This window comes from Haemaphysalis longicornis, unplaced genomic scaffold, assembly GCF_048455015.1.
Source record: "Haemaphysalis longicornis isolate Haplotype H1 unplaced genomic scaffold, Haemaphysalis longicornis Haplotype H1 scaffold_4, whole genome shotgun sequence".
Lineage (NCBI taxonomy): Eukaryota > Metazoa > Arthropoda > Arachnida > Ixodida > Ixodidae > Haemaphysalis > Haemaphysalis longicornis.
Window position 1 is genome coordinate 183,266,431 of NW_027526361.1, and position 26,618 is coordinate 183,293,048.

Genomic DNA, 26,618 nt, shown 5'->3' on the forward strand with positions numbered 1-26,618 from the left:
AGGAAAGTCCTCTGATAAAGTCGGTGGGCTTGTCGCAAAAATCAGATATTATCGAGCTCATTTTCGAATTATGCATTTTAATATGAGCACATATAAGTCAGCATTCCTATTTGCAAAAACGTTTTAAGCGCGTGGTGGTTAATATGTTCAAACATTAATGGATTTTTAATAAATACAAAACAAATATCCACTCCATTTAAGCACCCACCAAGAAGGCCGTTGAGTATTTCAACACCCTTTTCCCACATGGGTGAAAAGCTTCAAAATTAGGGTCTTGTAAACTAAGAAAAAGGGTGTGAAAGACCGCTGACAAAAAAAAACGGCGCAAAAGACCACCATGGTTGGGGGTAGTTTATACCCGTTTACACAGGTGGACTTGAACATTTTCTACAAGCGGGGGAGGTTTAGTACCTCACGATGTTAAAGACAATATGAATTGGCATAATTTATTACCAGCGGAGCTTTTTATGTTTAATGTAGGTTTGGTGGCGTTAGCAAAAAGAATACCAAGCAAAAAACTGCGCAGCCTGTAAACGATGCACCACCGCAGATATGGTGGGGGCAATAGCGAAACCGGCTTTCGCCCCTGTTACGAGTTTGAGTACAAGGGGCGCATGTGTATGCGCACGCATTACTGTACGATTTTAAAGGTAATAGTACTTTTGGGTTAATAAAACGCAAAAAAAAATGGCGTAGCTTGCACTAGTGGGGCAAAGCTCGAGAAACAGCGGAGCTGGGCGTCCACCTATCTTGTTTCCCCCTCTGATCTGCTGTCAGTGTGGGGGACACTGGAACAGCCATGTAAAATCCGGCTGAACTTGGCCTCACCACTGAGCACTTAGCCTAGCCTGGCAAGAACAGGCAGAACCTAACAAAACTGAGCAAAGCCTAGCAAAACTTAGCAGCACCGGAAGAAGCTAGGTCGGCCACAAGCTCCGCTGTTTTTTGTTTTTTTTGCAACTGAACACATATTTCAAACCCTTTCAACACCCTACAGAAAGCCAAGGGTGTTGCAGTCAGCCAACACCCTTTTTGCTACACAAAAAGGGTGTAAAGCTACAAATTAGGTTGTTGGAAACTTGTAAAAAAGGGCGTGATGACTTTCCACGCCCTTATTTTATTTATAATATACCTTTTTTAGGCAATAAGGGTGTAAAAAACTTCAATGTGCACGAGCTCCTACATTGTTCTCAATAAATTTAGGAGTGATGTGCTGCCTCTATTCGCGAACAAAAAGCCAGCCCTGGTACTATGATTGCACAGGTATAAAAGGGGTCGTGAAGAGATTTACAAAAAAATAATGGGTTGTGTGGGCACTTAAAAACGTGCAACCTTGATAAACAAACAATGCATACCCATTTCGGTTTCACGGAGGCTTTCCTTTCTCAGCTCGTTAAGTGACGTTTCAGTAAGTCAGTAAGAACCAATCACAGTGCTCCCTCGTCTGCACAACATGTCGGCATAGAGCGGGCTTGCAAAGGGTCAGATAAATGGTGAATTCCAATGGCAGATTCGGAGCGGTCACCGTGCTCCAGCGCGGAACACGCCGACTCTGCGAAGAGCAGGTGCTCGGAATCTGCCTTTGGAACGCAGCCGCTACCGCCGGAGTAAAGTTCCGAAACGTGCCGGGAACAGGAAATCCCCAGCATCCTTTGCGTCGCGCCTTCCCCGATATAGTCTGGTTCCCGCGAGCCCCGCGGGTGTATTCATCTTGCGCTGCGCGGCTGGAGGAGGCAGACAAGGCGACGTTGGTGATGTCACGCGGCAAAAGTAAGCGCCCTAGTGAGTTACGGCCGACTCCGCCAATTTCGGCGGAGCAACTTTTCTTGCTCCACGGAGCGATCTCGGCTGCGACGGCGCTCCCGAACTGCCATTGGAACAGGATTTGGTTGCTCCCGATCTGCCATTGGAACGCGTCGGCTCCAGACAGAGCAGAAAAGTTGCTCCGAAAGTGCTCCGGATCTGCCATTGGAATTCAACAAAAGCTACAACATCGGTGCCATGACGAAACTCGCCCTTCAACAGAACGAGAGAGAGAGAGAGAGAGAAAACTTTATTTTGTACATTCTGGGTTACTGAGGTGTGGTGACCGACAGCTGCATCTTGCCGGTGACCTCGGCCGCTCGTTCCGTTAGATTCTTCTGAACCTGCAGGTCTGAGCTGCCCAGCGCCTCCTCCCAGTGCTCGCCAGTGGGTATTAAGGGAAAAGGGTCTTTGGGGCAATTCCACATAAGATGTGTGATGGTCTCGTGTGCACCACATGCAGGGCAATTGGGTGAGGGGTACACAGTAGGGTAAATTAAATTCAGCCTGGCTCGACATGACAAAGTGTTAGTTTGCATGAGGCGCCAGAGTCGCTCCTCGGCGTTAGTCAGTTCCGGGTGAGCAGGCGGGTATCGACGGCGGGTGAGGCGGTAATGCGCAGTGACATCGTGGAAGCTCAATAGGCTGTCGCGAGCCGACTGGGCTCCATGAAGGGGGACAAGAGTAGGTCCTGCTCGGATGGTAAGCTCTCGAGCTGCTGTGTGGACCGCTTCATTGCCCCCCAGCCCTGTGTGGGCAGGAGTCCAGATCAGCTCCACCTGGGAGGTTGGAGGATTTTGAAGGAGAATTTTGAGCGCCAGGGGAGAAATATTCCCCTTGGCAAAATTTTTGATGGCCGTTTTCGAATCAGAAATTATAATTGCCGGGGTCGGCCGATGTGATATAGCCAGCGCAATAGCCGCCTCTTCCGCCGATGACGCGTACGTATGGTGAGAGAATTGAGGGGGGGTGCCATGGGGTCATATATAGCCGTCACTGCATATGCTTCGTGATGTCTGTAACTAGCAGCGTCTACATATACTGTATTTGGCCTGATGGGGTACTTTTTAGCCAATGCCCATGCACGCTGTTCTCTCCGCTTCTGATTGTGCACTGGGTGCATATTGCGCGGGAGTGGGCGCACACGTAGAAATCCATGAATTTCTTGGGGAATGGGGACACGCGCGTCACTTATTATTGGGGCTTTGATGCCTATCCTGTTCATAATGTGTCGGCCGGTAGGTGTTTCCGACAGGCGAGAGTACTGGCTAAGCAGGTGAGCTTCGATTAGCTCTTCCGCGGTATTATAGACGCCGAGCTGTTCCAGTCGGGCAGTGGAAGTACTTTGAGGTATCTGGAGAGCAGTTTTATAAATTTTCCGAATCAGACGATTGATTTTAGATAATTCACATGGAGAGGGATTAAGATATGGCAAGGAGTAAGTAATGCGGCTAATTACAAAAGCTTGAATTAGCTGTATTCGCTCGGCCTCTTTTAGCCCCTTGTTGCGGACAGTAATGCGGCGTATGAGGCCTATCGTTTGGTTGACCTGAGAAGTTAGTTGTGCTATGTAACGAGTGTTGGCTCGGTTACTCTGTATAGTGAGCCGTAGTATTTTTATGCTCGGTACTGACGGTACGTTTGTGTGGCTCATATGGATTTTTATTGAGGTGTTTGACGGAGATGTTCGTTTCGCTGGAACTGAACGAGAGATGTCTGATCTCTGTTACGACTGATCAACATGGTCGAACTTTCAGTCAAGAACGCGGAGGAGTGGCGCAGGCAGACGTAACCGCGTTTAAAGTAAACTGGGTATTTGTGAACTGTTTACGCTGTTTCGCGCGAGTCTAAACTGTCGTTCTGCAAGCCGATATTCTTGCACACGTTTGCTGACGTCAGTCTCACGTTGCCTGTAATGTGAGTTGCGCTAATATGAAACACTTGACCTGACGAGATAAATGACCGAAAGCTTAAAATGAGAATTTACTACATAAACACGTTTATGAAAGGAACCTCAAGTAGTCGGAACTTAAAACCAACCCGTCATTTACTCATCAAGCGCAAAAAAAAAAAAAAACTAGCGAGAAGCAGCGATACAGCGCTGAGCCGCCGAGTCCCACCATCACGCAGTTCGATTGATTTCCTGCTTCCTCCAATAAACAATGCTGTTGCGCTGTTTCGTAGATTGTATACGCTCCCCTTTGGCTTTCTGCAGAAGCGTCCAACAGTAAGTTGGCGGTTAAAGCTCTGGATTGATTATAATTTATTAAAACACATCAGAGTGCTGGGTTACAAATGCGAAGCGTCTTTTATACAGCAGTTTTTCACCGCTCGGGCTTCTCACGTCGAGAGTGTAGCGGATGAAGTGGCTGACTTCAATGCAGCAGGCCGTAACGTTTGGGTGGCCCAAAACCGGAAGTTCGAATCGCACACGGGCACTTGTTTTTTGCCGGAGCTGTTTTGTGCCATTTCATACAAAAAGGTAATATTCCGAAGCGAATTCAGCAAAACAACGTAAAACTCAGCAGGAAAACTGGCTACAAACTGTAGAAACAGCCAGTAGGTGTGAGTTCTGCTTCAATGGTTGCCAGACAACTGAAGCGGTAGCTACACCGCTCACGTCGATAGAAAACAGTTTTTAGCAACAAATAAAGGAGGCATTATTTTTAAAACATCGGTTTTGCAGCTGTGCAGAACAATATACTTAAAGAACCTTGAACGCATCGAACTATCGAATGTCCATGACGTGACGTCACTGTTAGTGGACCTGCTGACCAATAATGCGGTCATGGTCACTTGCAATCCGCCTCAAAACGAGAATTCAAAGGCGCCTCCTAACTTCCAAAAGCAATTATTTGTCAAAATATTTGGGATTTGAAAATATTTGGGATATTTGGGATTTGCTATTGGAAGCAGACAAAATTCAGAAAAGACAAATTCATTCTCTCTTCACGACCCCTTTAAGCAATTAATGGGTATTTGGGAACTACTATGTTTTACGATAGCCTTAGAGGGACAAAAATATACGCAGACTCACCCAAAGACCCGCCCAAACTTTTGATATCTTTCTTGGTCAGATTGGCATGACGGCTGCAACATCAGGGTACCAAAAAAACAAACGGTCATCTTTTAGTGGGCACAGGACAAAATGATGTATTTTTCTACACGATAAGGGAACGCTACAGCGATGACGGCGCCTAACGAAGATAATAAGCAGCATGTGTGGTTTAATGGAGCATGTTTGCTTTAAACCAGAGATTCGGTCTCTATAGTGAGGTCTAGCAGTGTTAGGTTCCCGACCCTCTGTGTTCTTATTCTGGGTTGTAGCCTTTTCGTATTTTTTTTCTGAAGCACGAATGGCATGAGTAGGACGCATTTAAGTGTCAATAATGTAAACGCGTTCGGTCTAAATCGTGGAGATGGTTATAATATAATTTAATGGCATAAAAAGGCGCCAGGAACGTGCTTGTTCCCTCGGAAAAGTAACTGAGGATCCCGGTGGGCGCTAAGGCAAGCTAAAAGCCACCCTCGTCGGTGTTTGAAGCATTAACGGTAGGGGTGATGTGCAAAATTTGGCTGTTGTATCTGGCCAATATCGTAACGACTTGTTACCGTTAAAGAAACAGCTTTCGATAGCGTTGTTGATCTCTTCACTGGCACGACTGCAGCTGTGCTCCCTAGTCTGAATCGTGCGAAGAGCGAGACAGAAAGCGCAATGTGAGAAATATAATTGGGGCCGATATGATTTTAATACCAGGGTCGTATTGCGTGGTTGTGCCATCGCTAAGTATGCCCGATACTAAGTCCTGATATCTTCGTGTGGCTTCAACACGTCACCGTTCGCAGTGAGAGCGTGATAATGGTGTTATCATGCACATGTAAGTCGCTTTACAATAAAACCAGTCAGAAGTGAGCTCGGTGAGGTGTCCGCCCTCTTCTACGTCCTTGCCTGTACGCGCTAATACTTTTCAATTTTCTAACACACATTCACACAGGATTACGAACTCGTGAAATTTTTCGTGCAGTTTTGTCTTCCAGCAACTGCAAAGAGAAAATTAGTATAAGCGATACTTACCTTTGACAGCAATCGTTTTGCTGGGCCGAATATTAGTGAAAACTTCTCGTGTACAACCTTCTGGTCCCTCCAGTAGTTCCGATTTCTTGCTGCATACCTGGAGAGCAAAATGAGAGCGAATACTTTACATAATGAACATAAAGAAACAATTGCTAACCCCACTGATCTCAATGGCGCCTACTCGCACTCGTTTCACACCGCTTTTAACATGCCTGCCAAGAATGTTAGGCCACATGTTTTATGAAGCACACACTCTGCCGAACGAATATGCCGAACTTGCAAAGACTTCGATACCACTGAATTCAACACAGAGAGGAGCGGAGCCTAGTTTCGCTAACACAAATATCCAGCAAATTATGGAGTAGTTGGCAACCAACCCGAGAGTAAATAAGACGCTGGGGTATAACTACATGTTCGAAAGCTACTATCCACAAATTACGGGAAGGGCATGGGTAAGGGTTATAATTGTGTGGATGCATGCAGTCAGGCTTGCACACCGCGCAACACGATGTAAATCTTGAATCGTGGCCGTTTGGTCAGTAAAAATTTCCAGCTTCACCCCACTACTCGTTGTAGACCATGCCAAATGGCAGTAGGTTCGGCCCCCAGGCTAGGTATAGCATGGAAAGTCTCGTACGTGCACCTTTGGTTTAAAGGGGCCCTGAAAGGCGTTTTGAGCACAATAAATTGACTAGCGCAATCGTTAGATTGGGTCGTCAACATCATCTGTGCCAAGTATTACTCTTTTACGCGCAGCGGAAAGCTCACACTTTTGTTACAAAGTTTGTCGTTTTTTTCTCACCCTTTCCTTCGTGTTTTTGGACGCCGCCATCTTCACATGTCTACATCATCGATTCGCAGATGTTCGTCATGAGCTAGACACCCTGCTATTGGGCGGCTTTTTCACGCACTTCCGGCAACGAGATGAGTCGTCTGCTCAGCGACGGCTCGCCGGCTGCTCTGCCGGCGGAGTGCCGGAGTGCTTGGACATTTTACGACAAACGAAACAAGTGTAAACAAACGCTTAACCGTTTGTATTGAATGCAACACGGCCATAACACGACATGGATATTCTCTTACTTGAGTACGTTCCATAAAGAAAGCGTTGAAACCCCGTGGCACTTCTTTCTTGCAATCGCAGAGAACGCCCTGAGCCGAATGCCCGGGTTTGACGCATACATTTTATTCAACTTCCAAACAATCCAGAGATGTGTTTCGAACGAACACAACGTCACAACATGCGTTGCAAGTCCGAACCGCGACTGACAGACGATGGGTTGCCTCCTCCTGCCCCTCGTAAATTCGGCACTCACCTCGCGCGTGGTTTGCGGGGACGAACAGCAAGTCACTTAACTCTGGCGCACAAGCCGAGATGGCTTTTAGCCACGCACAATGCACATACCCCATGCGAGGTTGAGTCGTACGCCGCTCGAGAAAGGTAATCCAGACCATGGGAAGCACTATCCACCCGCAGAAGCACAACGTCGCATTTCATCGCGAAACAAAGGCGTCCACAACACACACACCATCGCCTCCTGTAATGCCAAACGCATCTCGCACTTCCAAATGGGAGTGAGTAGTATGCCTGCAGTGCCCATATGCCGCGAGGTGGTGCCCCAAGCTGAACCGGGATCACGCAACCGTAACTGACTTCTAGAGCGGTTTGTGCCTTGTTGCCAGGGCAACCGATGTTTGATATTGTCAAAGAAATGGCGCTCGCTCTAGCGCTAGAAAGCTCAGAGGCCGGAGCATGTTTTGCCAACGTTGCCGCTCTCCACCACGCGTCGCCCCAAGCTGAACTGGCGTTTTGTGCACGGGTTCTGTATCAGTTTAAAATGTCTTTTTCACATGCCGCCGGCAGGAATTACCACCGCCACAAAATAAGACCCGGCACCAGCGGGGCCACATCTGATACGGCGCTTTTTGGATAAACAGTGCGCTGTGCATCCAAGGGAGCGAGCGCAGGATCCTCCCCGTGCGGCTGCGAGTTCGCCGCCGATAGCAAAGTTCTGCAGCAACGTACACCGCGAAAGGGCAAGGCCAGGCCGCCGCACACATGGGGCCAGATTTTTCGTTCGCTTGAGCTGAGTGCGGGATTCACGGTGTCAACAAATCTTGCCCGTAGCAGACGGCTGTGTGAGCAGCGCAATAGCGGAAGTACGTCACCGCGGAGGAGCGCAGCATCATGGGAGGGAAGGCTCACGCGCCTTTAACAGCGGAGAGTAAGTTGAAAGGAGGAGGAAACGCGGCGCGACGATAATGCGCGGTTTTTTATTTACGATTTCTCAGCTAATACTCATCGCTTCAACAAAATTCTTGCGGGAGGAGATTGCTAATACATTGCTTTATTTGGTTACATGTACATCAACGCATCGGCGGAAGGTATTTCAGGACCCCTTTAAGGTAGGGTGAGGACACGTGAAGGCCGGGGTTACGAAGAAGTCGTGTGCTTCAGCGACCACGAAGTAGCAGACAACCTGGGGTTGTGTCGCAGGTGCCCAGTAAGTGACGTAAAGGACTTCGTCCGGTGCCTGATGAACGCCAAGTGTTCGAGCATGTAGCCTAGCAACAGACTTGTTGTCCGTCAGCGGGCGGTATAGCCAGGGCGGCCCAACAGCAGAAAAGGCTGCCAGCCTGTCAGGCGGCTGGTCCAAATACGCGGCGAGAGATGCTTCGTCCGGAACTATCCGAAGTTTCATCAGGCGTGCGGAATGAGACTGCTTTGAGACGTGCGGAATGAGACGTGCGTTGAGACTGCCGGAAACGCTATTGCGCGGAACATTGTAGTGCAATTCGCAAGCAGGAAAAAGCGTGAACTTTTCCTCGAGAAAGCCAAAAGTACGCCCATCTTCCCGCGAGCGAACCCTGATGTTATGCGACGCATCGGGGGGTTCAATTGGTCGTTTGCGCTGACGCTGGTATTTGATTGTGTCAGCCCACTCGCTGAAGGGACCGTCGCTTCCATCACGTCTTCATCGGAAGAATCAAGTCAAGCACGGAGTCGTCAAGCAAAGTGACGCGGAGTCGAACGAGAGTGAGCGCTGACTGAACCGCCGCAGCGCGCTACCCGGTTTATATTCACAGCGCCTGAAGGAAAGGAGACAGCGGAGGAGAGTCGCGCGTGCGCGCACTTGCGCACCGGAGCAGACGCGAGCGGAGCGAAGCGCGCGCGCAGCTGTTGTTGTTATGCTAATGCGACGGAGTGAGAGTGTTGCACACAGCTGTCGGAGAGAAGAACGGGGGAGAGTGCAGGTGGTGTGCGTCGCGCATGCGCGCACTTGCGCGCGCCGGAGCAGTTGTTAATGCAGCGTTACGCAGCGAAGCGCGCCCAAACAATCGCGCCAGCTGTGGTATGCTAATGAGCCGGAGTGAGAGTGTTGCACACAGCTGTGGGAGAGAAGAACGTAGGAGGGATGCGGACGGACGGCACGACGACGACGCAGTAAGGACATTCAGAGCAAGAGATGTGTCGCATCTAAAAAGAAAAAGCTAACGTCACAACAACTTGGGAATGAACCGGATCTCCCAATCTTTATAAACGAGCATCTTTGTCCGGCTATGAAGCGATTATTCGGTGCTGCAAATGCAAAGCGAAAGGAAGTGAATTGGAAATAAGGCTGCATCAAAAACGGAAACGTTCTTGTTAGCAAGGATAAATCGCCCACTTCTTCCATCATTCACATGAATGACCTGGATGTTACCGTGTAGGAATGTCCTGTGGATGTTTCGTGCGTTCCTAGCTCTAGTCAGATTATGGGGATTCAATTATCGGAAATACAAGTGTTAGTAAGCACCAGAACACCGATTACGTCACTTTCTTCATTTGAATGTGCGTTGTTTGCCGAATAAAGCAGTAGACATGACAGCCCTACTTGAAACATTTGGCACAACTTTTACCGGGATACTGTTACCAGAGATGTGGTATACTTCAGCATCAGAAGTGTGTTGTTCTCCGAGTGGCTATCAATATTTCTTCCGTAAGAGGCGTGGTAAGAGTGGTGGTGGCGTTATGCTTCTTCTTCAGGATTGCGTCGCCTGTCACATATTCCAAGAACACAGTTTAGTCACACCTCATTATGAATTAGTGACCCGTGCGTTCTAACATGGGCCTAATCTCCGCTATTCGCCGCGAGATCGACATGTAGGTGGCGACAGCGTCGCGCTGCTAGTGTCGATGCTCCGCTGAGCGGCCCGTAAGAATGCACACTGTGGGCGCGCTTTGTGCCTTCTTCCCGCCGTATGTGCGCACGAAAGGAGCAAACAAGAGTGGTATGGTGTAGTTCGGTTACTCAACGTTCAATGTATAGCATGGAAGTGGCAGTCAGTTTTCATTAGTATGCCAAAAAAGCGACGACCCATCGGGAATCGCAGAATGGCCGTAATAGTGACGATGAACTTGTACGCCGCGGTTCGTAGCAAGCTCGATCTTTCCAGTCTATGGTTTTGAGCCTTCAATAAAAGCATAAGCAGAAACAAATCATGAAGCCTCGAGCTCTGAAATTCAGTTTACAACGGCAATCTCAATCGCTTTCACTGGTAGCATGACGCATTCTTGCATTTGTGGGATGTCCTGAAATGGTAACACCACCTACCTGCCCCGACATTCTAAGAGCTTACGATATTTTTGTGCGTTCGAAAGGCAACATAAAATTACTGAATTTTGATCAGCGCAGAGATAAATATAACCGCTCTAACGGGTCTTTTAAATGAAATTTTAGCGACTCTGAAGGAAGTTTAATGAATAACGGTGTCGGATCACTTATTTACGGCTTTCGTAGCAAGTGAACTTGCGAATTGAATTGTCAACGCCCGCATACAAGCAACATCTCATGTTTAGCTAGGTTTTCGCAAAGTGACAAGCAGGTTTACGGTGTGCAAACCAAGCTTCTGAGACCTCACAGTGAGCACAAATTTTCTGTTAGGGCTGCTCTGTTGACCATTTGCGTTCCTTTCAAAATCTAACAGGTGCCTGCAACAGCGAGATGTGTTTGCATTCTTGCGCATAAGGTCGCTTACGAACCCTAAAGATGGCAAATAAACTTGCGCTGTTGCAGGCCCGTGTAGTAAAACATTTCCTTTTTATTTCTCGTTGTGAATCAGCGCAACGGGTTCCCGGTAACTACTTTGTTTTGTAAACTGAACATCGCCTTTGTCTTGGAATTTAATTCTTGAGGATTGGTTAACAAAATTCAAGGATAAAAGTTTTCTGCGCATTTCGTTTCTTCTTTTTTTTCGGGGGGAAGGGGGGGGGGGGGTCTGCCAACGTTGCAAGAGCAGCGAGAAGAGAACGCATGTAACGCGAAAAGCCAAACGTTGGTTATCAGTATTACTTACAATCGAAAGTACGCTAGGCGTCGTGTTCTGTAGCGCTGAAAAAGCAGTACTTCAACACGTATTTTCAAAACTGATTAACCGCCCTTTGGTGCGAGATTGTCCAGGAATTGTGGCTCGCCTTTTTCAAAATTGTATTGAAAACAAGCATTGCGGGAAGAAAAAAAAAACAGCGAGCCATGGCACACACCCCCTCAGCCAAGTGGGCAACAACGTGCATTATATTACGCGATTTTTCCCCTTTCTTCATATTTAGGTCCACCTTAAGAGGTTAGGACGTGAGCATATTAGGCATTTGGTTATGCTGAGTGAGACACATTTCTGGACAAGGTGATTCATGTCGGGATTTGAAAATGTTATATATGAAAATGACACGCGAAATGCCACATGAGAGACGCAACCTCACAACTACTTAATTTTACCGCGAAATCCCCCCGAAATACTCTTTCGCATCCATAGAAACGTATTTTAAATAATACGCACAATTAGCAACTCAGTATAAACAACGACTGTCCAAAAATGGTATTTATTTTAGAAAGGGTAGGGGAAGAACACGATCACTCAGGCGCTTGCGGGTGTAAAATACGTTCCCGGTAATGTATGGGCGATAGCGCGCGGGTCGTGGGCAGTGTAATTGTTTTTGTTTGTTTCTTCTTTCTATAAGGAAACAGCGTAATTTTAGAAGGGTGGTTCAAATGCACGGGTAGGCACAGTATTGTCGCTTCTTACCGGTTTCGCGTACTAAACTTTTATCCTTTAAATAATCACCACGCCACCTTGAAAAAGCACCCTTCGATGTTCCCGAAACGGCAGACGGCTGCACTCAACAATACGAAAAGTGCAATGTGGGGAAGCAATGTTTATAGCACGTTTCACACTCAAGCGGTGACCACTCAAGCGGTAACTGTCATTGCTTATTGTCAAACGGGTACACATATTGGTTGTTTTGTCGTGTGCAGCACGCGTCTTGCGCCGCACACAACGGGAAAAAGCAGACGACCCGAGAGCGCCATCCACACTAGGAGTGGTTCGTCCCGCCGCCGCCAGGGGCCGACTGTGTTTGCGCTCGGGGCGAATTTACGGACCGCCTTCAGGGTAATATGCCAATTCTTCTCTTTTATTGACAATTTTTTTTTGTTATGCGTTGGAGCAAAATGTTGACCTTTACTTAAGTTGTGATACAAACATTAATATGCTTGCAAAAACAAACGCACACAGAGAGTTTCAGTCTACCATAAATGAGCATGTTTTAGGTAATGTAAGAAAAAGCTCTACACGAGTTACAGTAGATAGCGCTTCCTTGCCTGATGTGTTTATTACGAATATCCCGAACGACTTACTTATGGCCGTTGTTGTGTATACTGATATTAGTGATCACCTTGGGATAATAATGCTTACTGAGAAAAAATAATACCCTGAAAAAAATGTCATGGCCACAAATTATGTACACAATATTGCCCGCCAAAAATCTAGAAATTTTCCGTCGTTTGTTTGCTAAACAAAATTGGAATGCGGCTTACGGGTCAACCAGCAGTTACAAGGCATATTCCGATTTTATTGAATTGTTTCACCTGGTATACAATGAGGGTTTTCCCATAAAAATAATTAGTAAACCATGCAAGGCGTGAAAACCGCGCCTCACGTACAAACTACTCGAAAAGATTAAACGTAAAGATGAATTACACGCGAAGTTTGTAAAGTCAAGAGATCCAAGCGTGCTTAAACAATTTAGGTTATATCGTAATAAGCTCACCTCAAGCCTGAGAGCTGCTAGGAATTCGTACTTCACAAATATTTTCTGGAATGTTGATCAACGACGATCTGGAATTGCCTATTGCCTATTGCCAACATTGCCTATTGCCTATTTATCGGCAGCGGATAGCGATCTGAAAGATAAGTCCAGTGGCCAACTAGTTTACAAAATAAACAAGATGAACAAAGGTTCGCGATTCATATCGCTGGCATTTCGTTGTCCGTAGCGCGGCACCCCGTGGTGATGCTTCGTACACACTTCATTCGGTGACGCCGTTCGCAAGCCGCTAGTTTCATGGTCTATAAACGATAAAGCACAAACCAAACAAGCAAAACATTCCGCGCAAGGGTTTGTCAAGACGCGAGGAGCACTTGCGCCATAGCCGGCGCAATCGCCAAATTAGGCCCCAAATATGCCATCGGGACTAAAGGAATGCTACAAAGGCGTCGCTCTGTGGTGCTTTAGTGATCATCTCAGCACCGCTGCAGGGAGCGAGAAAATCAGCGGGCCTGCAAGTAAAACAGGACGTGCATGCGCGCCGCGCTGGTCTCGACAACAGCCGCCGGGACTCCAGAGTGCGCATCGGTGGCGTTTGCCACGCGCTCACGTGGTCTGCAATATTAAGTCCCCGCCTGTACATGCTATCAGCAACTTTTATTTCAGAAGCTTTAGCACGCGACAGACACATTTTCCTCCGGGAAATCAGCTTGCACATGATGCAACTTCTTATCCGGCCTTCGAGTGTAAAGCGAAGGGCCCCAGAACAGGCGTTGTTGCGCTCAGGTTCTTTGTCCCGGATAAGGTAACTGGGAAACAAAAACAACGATAAGGGACACGTCTGATTTTGTTTTGGGCATCCGTACCTTTCAGCCTATCAGCCAAAGGCTCCAGACGGCACACACAGTTTCTTACAATATACACTCTAGAGGAATCTGGCGCCAGCGTCTATGCGGCTCACATGAAGGCCGTCTGTGTCGTTATGGGTGCCATTACATCATGCGCTCGCCTTATTTTCATCACTGGCCTCAATTGAAACGTTTTAGTGACCGAAAATTTAAACTAACTGCTACAAAAACGCTAATAATAGTGTGCAATTATGTAAGTTGAAAATAGAACAGGCTGTTTTCAAACTAAGTAAAAAGGAAGTAAAGCGTGTTTTTGCCGGAACGCTTGTGCCTGCTGTTCTGCAGCCAAGGTTGTAGTTACGAACAATGTTAATATTTTGGGGGGAAACTCAATAGAGACTTTTATTTTATTAATTTTACCATTATTTCAAATATTAGGTTTGAAGAATATGGGAAGTTTTGTGAGCGTGCCTGTGAAAACGTCGCCTTCGTGGTCAACCGGTGCGCTGACCGTCAGCTATAGTTTAACAAGAAAAAGAAAACGTGGCGTTAAACAATCGCGGTGGATGATCAGATAGGACGGATACAGGCGCCCCTATCTGTGGTATCTTGTCTTTGTCGAAGTACGTTTGGTTTCTTTTTTTCCTCAGCTACAAATTTCCCGGCGGCACCTTACCCGCACAGTCATACGTCCTTAAACTGAGGCATGGCCAACGTCAGATACGATCACGCACTGCCTGCTGTTTCACTGAACACAGCTACACAGAACAGGAAGGATTTCGGCTTTCTCGTGGCTCGTGGACGTGTTATAGCATAGTGAACCCGCCGCGGTGGCTCAGTGGCTAAGGCGTTGCGCTGCTGAGCACGAGGCCGCGGGTTCGATTCCCGGCCGCAGCGGCTGCTTTTCTGATGGAGGCGAAAAGCAGAAACGCCCATGTGTACGAGATTTCGGCGCACGTTAAAAACCCCAGGTGGTCAAAATTAATCCGGAGCCCTCCACTACGGCGCGCCTCGTCGCCTGCGTTGCGTGGGCGCGTTAGACCCTACAATCAATAAATCAATGCATAATGAAGAAAGCAAATACCAAAAACCGCTTAGGAATCCCATTGTCATGACAAGCCCAAGCTAAATGATGATGATGGTTGGTGCCAAATGGCGCAACGCTAACAAGGGCAAAGAGCGCCAGAGAAGCTACTGAATTTCTGATGAGACCATAAATACTCAAACATGTGAGTGGAAGTAAAAGTAACGCAAAACGATGATTACACGTCATCTGACTGCACAAATTTCACCTCAGCTAAAAACTTAAAACACGTTGACTAGAAAACATTGGTTCGTCGGGTAAAAAGTATGATGGGTGCAGTAGAATGTGTCGTCTGTATAATTCAGGGAAATGTTTGTGTCGTGTTGTGTCAAGTGCCTTGCATGTGATTAGTATGTGGACTACGAATAGGCCCTTTCCACGCCTGCTACACATGGGTCGTGGAGATCCACCGAGCAGGTGGGAGGGCGTTACATGTGTGTGCCCTATCCGATGTCTAGCCAGGGCGACTTCAGTGTATCTGTTGTGGGAGTCAGTTTTGTAGCGTTCCAATTCTGGTTTTAATTCATGGAGTTTATTGTCCGTTTGTTGACTCCAGTGTAGTTGCCATGTGTTACGAAGGTGTCGTCTGATGAGTCGTTTAGGTCAGTGTAAGGTACTCTTGTTATGTCAACTGTGGTCATGAGAGCAGCAGCACCAGCCATTTGATCAGCGGTCTCATTGCCAGGAATCCCACAGTGACCTGGTACCCAGCATATAGTTAATTCTAAATTTAAAGCATATGCACTCATTATTATAAACTTTAAACAACATTGATTACATATTTTTGAGACGACCTTCCTGATAACAGTGCCTGCACTAGGCTTAGAGAATCTGTGTACACGATGGACTTCGGAATTTTACGTTTGATGATGTGATTTGAAACGAGTAAGACGCCATACGCTTGTGCTGTGTAAATGCTGCTATGAAAATTCGTTGTTTTAGTAACGCTAAAATTTGGTCTGTTCACTGTTAAAGAGACAGTAGAATCAGTTTTCGAGGCGTCACTGAAGAATTCTGCACACCTGTACTTGTCCTGCAGGAGCAGGAAGTGCTGCAGAATTGCACTCCTGGGTACCTTTTTTTTTCTAGTTGCGTGAATGACAGGTCGCATGATATAGGACGAGGATGCCATGGGGGGATGAAATTATGGATGGGCGTCTTGTGCGTGTCTGAAAGGGGGACATTGAGTGCAGAAGCCTCCTCCCTCACTCAGAGAAAAAGGTAAGGAAATAGATGTCCTGTTTAAAAAAAGTTGCAAATTTGATGTATTGTTCATGATGGGACTAAAATGATGGTTGGTGAGAGACACGATCTTAGATGCATACAGCAGGTCAACATGCTCTCGCTGATGCCCTAGGCACCATTTGTCGCACTCGACATAAAGACTTTCGACAGGGCTAGTGCGGAAAGCGCCGCATGAGAGGCGAAGGTCAAGATGCAGCACTGGGTCGAGCATTTTCAGTGCTGCCTTTGTCGCCGACCCATACACGACACTGCCATAGTCGAGCCGAGACCCCGCCAAGGCTGTGTATAGGCGCAGCAGGAGTTGTTTGTCGGCCCCGTAAGACTTATGTGAGAGGTCCTTAAGAACGTTCATTGTTTTAAGCATTTGCATTTAAGCTGTTTGATATGAGGGAGGAATGTAAGCTTTTCATCGAATACAATACCTAAAAACTTGTGCTCCTTGTTCACAGGAATCGGAACGTTCTCAAGAGGGATATCTGGGTCCGGGTGGACCCCACGCTTCCTGTAGAACACAATACACGAGCTATTTCCGGGATTAATTTTAAAACCATTCTTTACAGCCCAACTGGAAAGTTTGTTGACACCAAGCTGGACTTGACGTTCGCAGATGGACGTGTTACCCGATTTAAAGGATATCTGCACGTCGTCTACATACATGGCATAAGAGATTGTAGGTTGCAATGCCTTTCCAAGAGAGTTCATCTTTACTGTGAAGAGAGTGCAGCTCAGCACGCCACCTTGCGGCTCGCCATTTTCTTGCACATGAACCTTTGAGAGTACACAACCAACTTTCACTCGAAACATTCGCTCCGACAAGTAACTAACAAGAGTGTGTAGCATGTTACCAGAAACACCGAATGACTTGAGGTCACTAAGGATCCCATAATGCCAAGCGGTGTCGTAGGCCTTCTCGAGGTCAAAAAATGCAGTTAAACACTACTGTTTATGCACGAAGGCATCCTTTATATATGTTTCAAGAGATACAAGTTGATCGTTCGTGGATCGCCCCGCCCTGAAGCCTGCCTGGCAGCCCTCGAGAATACCTTTGTACTCAAGGAAGTACACGAACCTGGGATTTATCATCTTCTCGAGAAGCTTGCTGCAGGCAGCTCGCCACGGCTATAGGACGGTACCTTGAGGGGGATGACGGGTTCTTCGCCTCTTTCAGGAAAGCTACAACTATAGCCTCCTTCCAAGAGTTTGGAATGTGACCCGAAAGGCATATATTGTTGTATAGGTGGAGGAGTGTTAGAAGAGTGTCTGAGTGTAGGTGCTGTATCATTGTATATGTGCTGTTGACTGGGCCTAGAGCTGACGGTTTAGAAGTGCTCAGAGCGGCCCTCAGCTCATGAAGTGAAAACTCGGAGTTATAAGAGGATGCTGACTTGTCGTTATGAAGTAAACACTTCTTTTTGGGTCGATTTTTTGTGTTTCATGAAAGTGTTAGTGTAGTGTGGTGAACTGGACACGTGTTGGAAGTGTTGTGCGAGTGTGTCAGCCTGGTCTTCGAGTGTGTCCTCTGCTGTGCTGGCCATAGGCAGGCTGTGTGTTTGTAGTCCCTTGAGTTTGCGTATTCGTGTTTATACTTTTCGTGTGTCTGTGAAGGAGTTAATTGATGTTATGAATGTACGCCAATGCGCTCGTTTTGCCTCACGGCGCACATGTTTTCACATCGCCTTTGCCCTTTTTAACAGCAAGAAGTTTCGCGATGTGGGGCACCGACGAAGGGTACCCCACGCCTTGTTCTGGGCCTCCCGTGCCCGCCTACCGTCCTCATTCCACCACGCCTCCGCTGGTTGCGCCGGGCACCAGAGGCGTGGGGAATGGACTTTTCGGCGACGTCGAGGATGTGCTCCATGAGGAGTTGGGTAGCTTCTTCAGTGTGTAGGTGTCCTATGGATGTATGATGTTGTTTGGATATCTCTGTAAATGTATTCCCGTCAGCTCTTGCTTCATTGAACCTCTTTTGGGAAGATGGACTGCATGGGCCTTTACCTATATATGTTAGTGAGGTGGGGAAGTGGTCACTACTATATGGGGGCCCACGCCCCACTCAAGACAAGGAAAGAGAACTGCGGAGCCAATAGCGAAGTCAAGATATGAGTATGTGTTGTGTCCTATGTTATGGTATATAGGCTGTTTCTTGTTGAAAAGGCATGCTGCAGAGGACGTTAAAAACATCTCTATCAGGCGACATCGGGCACCCGTGCGACAAGAGCCCCAAAGAGGACTGTGTGCATTAAGGTCGCCTATTAATATATATGGTGCGGGCAGCTGGTCGACCAGCGCCTCAAAGTCAGAGCTCGAAAGTGTAAGATCAGGTGGAATGTAAATAGAGCATACCTTTATCAACCTAATAAATATTATTGTTCGAAGTGCTACAGCCCCAAGGACAATCTTCAGAGTGAAAGGGTGGCAGGCTAAGGATTTCCTGGTGTATATTGCCACACCACCCGAAGGATGTGTGCAGCCATCCCTTTTCTTCCTGTACACCAGGTAACTATTGAAGAAATTTGTGTGTTTGGAATTCAAATGTGTTTCCTGTACACACATTACACTTGGCTGATTAGCATTCAGAATCTCGTACACGTCGTCAAGATTATTCAGAAGGCCTCTGCAGTTACATTGAACAATATTTTCTCTCCCCGTTATAAGTGTTCAGAGCTACTGGGGTGTGACTGTTTATGTAAGTTCTTTCGGGGTTAGACTCTTGGAAGGGTTTTTTGACCTTCTTTACTGACCTCGACGTCGCCAGCCATTTCTTCCGCTGTGATGAAAGCCGGAAGGGCTCGACGTCCATGTCGTCATCTAAAGGCAAGGGGGTGCCGAGTGGGCTGGGTCCCCTTGACATGGTACCCTTTCGGGTGTTCTTTGCCTGTGCTGCCAGTGCCGAGGGCGTGGGGAGCACCACAGATGGCTCAGGCAGTGAGGCGGGCGAGGTGGGTCGCTGCGGCTGCCTCCGTCTCCATCCCTTCCGTGCCCTTGCGTGCGCTTTGGGCCAGTGAAGACGAATCAGTGGGTGCAGCGGCATCCCCAACAGACGTGGTTGCCACCACAGCCGCTGCAGTGCTGGCTGAGCGAGCGGTGCAGAGGCGGGTTGGGCTGCCCGGGGCAACCATGGGGGGGGGGGACCAAGTCCGACTCGCGGTACTGGATCCCCGCTGAAACCATACGCCGCTCCGCCCACCCGCGAGCTCCGTCGGCGAACCTGCCCAGGGGGAAAGAGGCGAACCTCTTCCGCGCCTCTAGGAAGGTGATGTTCTCGTTGACGTTTAAGGCAATGGTTTGTTTTTCTTGCTTGAATTTTTCACAGCTCCTAGAATAGGCAGCGTGTGGTCCCTGGCAGTTCGCACAGGTGAAGTACTCGGATTCGCAGTTTTCAGTTAAATGATCATGTGATGCACGTTTTGCGAACGTTAGTTTACCACGACAAGAGGTTGTACCGTGCCCAAACCGCTGACATTTAAAGCAGCAGCGTGGGTTTGGCACGAAGGGTCGGACCGGATATCTCATGAATCCTGCGTTGACATATTGAGGAAGTGTAGCGGGGTCAAATGTCAAGAATATGTACTTTGTTGGTATTTGATCATTTCGGCGTATGGTGATTCACCTTACTGCTGTCACGCCCTGATCTCGAAGGTCCTTGAGAAGATCAGCTTAAAGGAGTACTGACACGAAATTTCAAAGCTAAAATAACTATGTAAAACGCTTCCTTTTTATCAGGAGATATCTCCCAGCAAGTTTCAACAGCAACCGTTCAGCGAAACATATTTAAAATCCATTTTAATCTTCGCCCGCACGAGAAAGCCCAGAGTGGGCCGACGTGACATCATCTGCTACGTGCCCCAAACTGCCGACGTCGGGGCTCCCGTGACGAAGCCGACGCGCTGGCTGTGATTGGCGCGCGCTGCTCGGGCGTGTGTACACGTCATGGTTTTGGGACTGACGCCATGCTGCCCGGGTCTGTGGGGACGGCGAAGACCTCGGCCGGCCTGGGCGCGCGCGTGCGCTCGCTCGCGCGCGCTTCAAGAGAGGCAGCGATACGGCAAGAATGGTGACGCCATGTGATACATGCTGTCATGGCGGCCGCTCGGCGTTTTTTTGTCGAAACCGAAACTGGCACGAATAAACGACGCCGTAAATGAATGTTTACGCTGCGCTCGACCGTCTAATCTGTCATTCTATGATTAGTGGGCTGGTAGGCACGCATAGCAGCGAAAAAAACGTAACATATAAATTTCGTGTCAGTACTCCTTTAAGTCTCATTTATTAGATCCCTATCATAGATCACGCCCTGGCAGCTATTGAGGCTGCGATGGGGCGTGATCTTGATGTCTACATCGACCATGCGCGTTTGCTTGAGGAGGATAGAGGATTGTTGTTTGTTGTCGACTTCAATTAGGACTTCTCCCGTTGTGAGCTTCTTAGCCTTGTACGATTTGCCTATAAGGCTTTCAACAAACTTGGAAATGAGAAAGACAGACTGGGAAGCGATGGGTCTTGACTTATCCAGGGATTCCATTGCCAAAAAGCGCGAGAAATTATCGGGCTTTGGAAGAGAGATCGAAGACAAAGGAGGAAAGAATACTTCGGTGCGGCCCCTTTACAGGGACCGATCACGTTTGGAGGGGGGTTTAGAAAACGACATATGATATAGTTGAAAGCAGGGGACGGGGGTACTTTCTTTGTCAGCCTTACTCTGATAGCTGAAGAGGTCGCGGAGCTCCCTGCCTGGTAAACAGACAGTGAGGCTATCCGCCGGAGCTTGACCTTGGCTCCGACGGCCACCGTTTGTGGTTTCTACCATTCACCATACAACACATCGCCACGGTTGGTTCCAGCTTATGTTTGGGGGCTCGGGGTCCGCGGTATTGCCAATACCGTCACCAAGATTGCTTAAGGTTCCCCGTACGGGGAAACACAAACTAAAAGTGTGGGTCTTCCCATAACACCCCCCCGACGGCGTGGCTTACCAGACGCAGTTTCCTCTCTAGTATAGTTACTAAGAACCTCAATGTGCACACAACAGCTGATGGATGACGAAACAAAGGATCGGCCCACCGCGTCACGCCGGATCGAATGAATGGTGGTGCCGACGGCTTGCAGAGGCGATATAACCGGCACGCATGCATGGTGTTGGCAAAGTATGTGATGAGCCGCAAAGGCAGTGTCGTGTTCCATCGTAGTACATCGACAACCGTATATATTACCATGTCGGATGACCCAGAGAGATTACGCACAACGGCTTCAAAAGTGCGTAGTTATACGGCTACTGATACTTACGGCGGATACGGCAGGCTGTGGTTAAGGAATGACTGGATCATTGACACTTACTCTGGTATTCTTAGTCCTTCCTCCAGTCCATGCTCCGTCCAGGAGATCCTTGAAATCGATTTCCCCATGCATAAGCATTGCGGAATCCTTCCCTCATCAGAGTGGAGGGAGCAAATGGAGTTGAGGAGGGACTCAAAATCAGGTTGTCCAACCGAAACTGAACCAAACCGAAAACCTGAAATGAACCTGTATTTTTGCTGGGGCTTAAACTGAACCAGAACCGTTATTTTTTGAGCACGCTGAACCCGAACCGGAACTGAACCGGAAAAACATAATGGTTACCGGTTCATGCCGAAACGGTTGGGCCCTCCGTTGTTGATATTGCACAGTGAATGCAATTCAGGCGTTTTTTTTTCTTTCACGTACCATCAACTTTGTACCCTATCGCGCAGTTTCCCCTCCAGACAATTGAACAGTATCACGCTCTATGTAACAGCAGAGGAAATGAATGAGCACCAATGTAGCAATGGTCTGTTGCTGCTGGAATCGCGAGCGTAGTGCAAGCTTAGCTGACCAAACGATATGTCAATCTCGGCAGCTTGCAGGGGATATAAAATGACTTTGCCCTTCCCTAGCTGCGACTTTACTGGAGCAATCAGGCTGCAGGAGTGCTCCACTGCGCAACAGCGAAAGTCCACACCCGGTGTGTGCAAACCTTTTGCATTTTGTAATTTGTTTAAAAGGTCCGACACCTGCAAATTGTTGATACTTGACAAGTGTGACCGCAGGAGCTGCTCAGTGGCTAAGCCGTTTGCTGGGGATGCAGTTTTGTCTCTTTCAGATCTGCTTTTTTCCGAAGGTGCACTTGTACTGACTGCCCAACTCGCTACATTACTTCTACTGCTACTCGTTCCGGAGAGTAGTACTGCTGTGGACGAATTAAAGAGCTTCTACCCAAAAAAGTCCCATCTCATGCTCCGCGCGTCACATTTCCATTTCATTTTGTAACAGCATAATCTGTTATAAGATTCCGTAGTGTAGCACATGGAACCATGGCCGAGGGTCAGGCGGTACGATGACATACTCATTGTAATGCGCACATGCGGTATTACTAATGCAAAAAGAATCGCAGTGGTCATAGCAATAATGCAGTGACTAATCTTTAACTAAAGGTTACTTTTAACAAAAGTGTGGCAAACGCAATCGATGAGGTGACAGCTAACAAATTATTCAGGGTGACCAAATAATCTAATTCATTGGTAGTATTTATGTGCCTGTTGTAGGATTTTTGTATTTTGTTACGAATATAAAAATGTGCACCATTGGTGTTAAGCGCTGGTATTTGAACGCTCCAGTACGCAGGGCAAAATTTAATGCTTCAAGGTTAGCGTGATGCGCGATTCCATAGCGACGATTGCGATTTAACAAGAAGGAAATGGCAAAAAATATATCCCACCGTCATATCTCGTGGCGATGGCTTTATGAATAGTCGTTAGTACAGCATAAAGTCTTGGCGAGAAAGTAGGTGGTAAATCGTCGCCACTTTATCAGTTTTTCAAATATCTCGTAATTCTTTAAAGTTTGCTTTGCAATTGCGCCACTGACCTTGAAGAACAGCAGCATTTTGAATTTTTGTTCGTATGTTGATGTTGCTGTCGTTTTAAACTACTAAATATTTTTTTCTAATTTCACTGATAATTCAACTCATCGAATCGGTTCGCGAACCGGTTCAAGCTAACAAACCGGTTCGCGAACCGATTCGGAACGTGATTTTGTCGAACCGGAACTGACCCAGACCGAAATAATTTCGCCTGAACCTGAACCAGAACCGTAACAGAAATTGTGTTTTTTTCGGTTCGACACACTGCTCAAAATACGGCCCTTAGACGTCGTGATTATGTCGCCTGGTAAATAGAGCTATTCGCGTTCACAGGTGACCCGCGCGAACAGAAATGCTCAAGAAAACGTTGCCCTCCAGTTTATACTATGCTGTAATAGTCAAGGAACATTGCGTGGTATCGCCTCAGTATTGAACTGCCCTGCGGATCACATCCCGGTCCAGAAACTCCAGATCACCACCTTGGAGTTTCACCAGGCACACTTCACTTGGTAAACACCAGGCACACAGTCCACTGGTGTGAACACACGCGCTGCTGATTTGTACCGGGATACGAGCACAAGCCTCAATTCACAAGTACGTAAGACACTAACTACACGTGGCGCCGCACGATGTGAGCAATTAATGGCCTACAGTCGGTAGGCTAAAGAATCCGCTTCCATAGGGTTAAACATGGGAACTGTTGAACTGTACTCACCTGTAAAACAGAAAGCACGTTGTGGCCACTAAGATTATGACGTCTACAAGTCCCAGCAGGAACGCCATGCCCAGACGTGTTCTCACACCCTGAGAAGTTTTCGGCTGCTCGAACTGCTGCGGATAAATCCCAAACGGCCGCAGAAAAACCGATACGCAACTTAAAAACACAGAATTGTTCCCTTGCAGGATCTGTTGACGTGCTCCGCACGAACTCTGTGTTGGGAATGATCTTGGCTGCTGTCGGGGAGTGAAAGCCCTGAATGTGTCGAGGGTCCGATTAGAGCTATCGGTATCCTATCCGCTCGTTGCTGGACCTGCTATCGCTGCGGCGGCGAGAACGGCCGACCACTTGAGGGCAGCATAACAGCCTCTCCATTGTTGTGGGCATCTTTGTAGATGAGCCCTCGTCGTGCGCGCGCGTGCGGGATTGTGTGCTTAATGTGTCCCTAAGCCCTAAGTACGATGCTCTAGAACTGCAACGTGGTAAGCCCACATTGCAGATTTGTGATTAGATTTTTGGTCGGAGTTGTTGATGCCTTTTCAATGCTAGATACAATACCGGAGCAGTTGCAAGCTCATTCCCCGTTATAACGCGCATGCAACTTTTTCGCGAGGAGGGATTGATAGTGCCTTATGAACCTCATCGGACAAGCAGCGGAAAGCATAGCCTCGGGTGAAGTCCCGAAGCTATGCGCAGATTTACTATTTACACACGTCATTTAGCCGAATGACTAGCAATCTTGTTGGCGATCTTGTACTGCCAAATGTCGACAAATGCTTTCGTCGCAATTATGACAGCCTTTTTTTTGCGATATTCCCGACAACACGCATCTATAGGCGGTGTGATGTTGACTACTTTATCCGCGCGAAGTAAAATTGCTGAAAACGTCCACCGACACGTTACGCACTTTTTTAAGTTTCTGAATACGACAGCTTTAATGTTCAACTGAACGCCTCAGACGCTTTCCTTCTGAGCGGCGTTCTCAACGGGCTTCGTTTTCTTGCGGCTTTAGGCTATTTGCCTCACCGCCATCAAATTTTGTCTGATGCTTTTAAAAGCAGAGCACTTTAGGCGCTCGCCTGGTCGTCCTAGCTCGCTCGCTGGAACCAAGTGTATAGAGCACCAAAGCGGCGTCCCGCGGTAATGTTGTTGTTCGCGGCGTACCTCTGTTTTTCTTTATTGCCTGCTTGGCGACAACACAAAACACACTGCCCAGTACACAAATTATTAACTCCAGCGAGTAATCGGCTGAAGGGAGTGGTTTCGGTTGAAGAGAGTACTTTTTATTGTGAACATGCTGTCGTCCAAGGGTCATAAGGCACCCTCAAGCAGTACGCAACTGCTTTTCGCCTGATGCAATCCCACCTTGTGTTGAAACAAATAAACCTTTGATTTGATTTGATTAACAAATCTTAAATTGTGCTAGAACATCCAGAATGAGTAACCTCTCAGGTTCTTTCGGCATGACTCTATAAACTTCTCTTATATAAGCAACGCTTCAATAAAGTACTCTCGCACTGTGCGAGCATCCTCTTAGGCATTTTGAACCGCCACGCGAGTTTTCCACATAGGATGCAGACTAAGTGCCATGAACATATCATAGGGCACGTCTCCCTCATTGTTTACGGGAAAAAAGCGAATGCCATAAGGCGTTAATGGTACGTCTTTTTTCAGGGTTCGTTGGAGGATGTCACAGTGGAACACCGCATCCCAACAGTCCAGAAAGATGTGCTGGATTGCTTCCAGCGTTTTGCATAATCGACAGTTAAGTGTCCATGGGTGTACATATAGTCCTTTTTCCTGCAGTTAGGGTTTTACCGGTAGCATGCCGCTATGAAGTTTAAAGAAGAAAGATTTAACAGATGAACGTACTGGCATTCCTTTCACTCTTTTTAGAACATCTTTTCCTGAACCCACTGCATACAACTGACGATAAAGCGGAACAGGTAGACACACATCAATCATGTCTTTGTACAAACGTTTCCGCGGTACACTACTCCAATGCTCCGAGGGAAACCTAACCCTTAAAATCCTAAAAGCATCCACGACTTCGCGCAAGAACCCACGCAAACGTACACATCGCATTTCAGAAGTGGAAACTACATAGTCTGGAATAACATCACGTACTCGGGCTTGTACCACAGTACGTAGAAAGCAATCTCTGATCTCTCAGAAACATAAACCTAGAAACTTTTTGTAGGATAAACAAGTGTGTCAGTTCAAATCCACCACTTTTCACCGAGCAAAACAAATTAGTTCGATTCATGCGCTCGCAACTTGAGCCCCACAAAAACACCGCGAACACTCTGTGAAGCTTTTGTATGTTCCTTTTTGACACACACATCGCCTGTAGGACGTACCATACCTTGGCAACGGCAAACACATTACATGCTGATGCACGGGCAAACATGGACAGATCCCTTCCCCACCACTGTGTTAATTTCTCTTCAACTCTATCAGTTTCTCCGTCCTGGTACTCTCTAGCGTCCTGGTAGTTTTCAAGTGGGATGCCCAGATACCTGGCCGGAGTTGTCGTCCAAGGCATGTTCTCGAAAAACACGTATTCCAGAGGCTTCGAAAGCCAAGCGGTTTATATGGTCATAAGCGTTCGAAACTCGTAAAACGCTGGCGCTTTTCACACACCCTTCCTTTGTTTAGCGCTAAGAAAACTATGGGTACATTGGAGGAAAAATGTACGTAATTTACCGGCAGCGCCCGCGTTCCTTTAGTTAAGAAGTCCCGTTGGGCTGGTTTAGGAAAAGGTTTTAGTAAGGGGGAAGCTGGTTTTAGTAAGGGGGTTTTTAGTAGCTGGTTTTAGTAAGGGGGAAAAAAGTGGCAGTGCAATGCCGGCACGTGCGGGGAGAAAAGCAGAAAGAGAACAGAACTCCCT

At 47.6% G+C, this 26,618-nt stretch overlaps 1 protein-coding gene across 3 annotated transcripts in view; it reads right to left on the reverse strand.

Annotated features, from left to right (window-relative positions):
* LOC144179554 (cytochrome P450 3A24-like) overlaps positions 1 to 24,002 on the reverse strand; it is a 72,411-nt gene extending 48,409 nt beyond the window's left edge. Inside the window, exons 1-4 of one of the 3 annotated variants that reach the window (XM_077707944.1) lie at positions 23,726 to 24,002; positions 21,471 to 21,557; positions 5,879 to 5,975; positions 4,841 to 4,893 (exon numbers count right to left, since the gene is read on the reverse strand). In XM_077707944.1, coding sequence (XP_077564070.1) covers positions 4,841 to 4,893; positions 5,879 to 5,975; positions 21,471 to 21,557; positions 23,726 to 23,793 — 305 coding nt within the window. In that variant the 5' untranslated portion in view covers positions 23,794 to 24,002. The remainder of the gene's footprint in view (positions 1 to 4,840; positions 4,894 to 5,878; positions 5,976 to 21,470; positions 21,558 to 23,725) is intronic. The other 2 variants (XM_077707945.1, XM_077707946.1) reach the window with 2 other exon arrangements.
* Between the last annotated feature and the right edge of the window lie 2,616 nt (positions 24,003 to 26,618).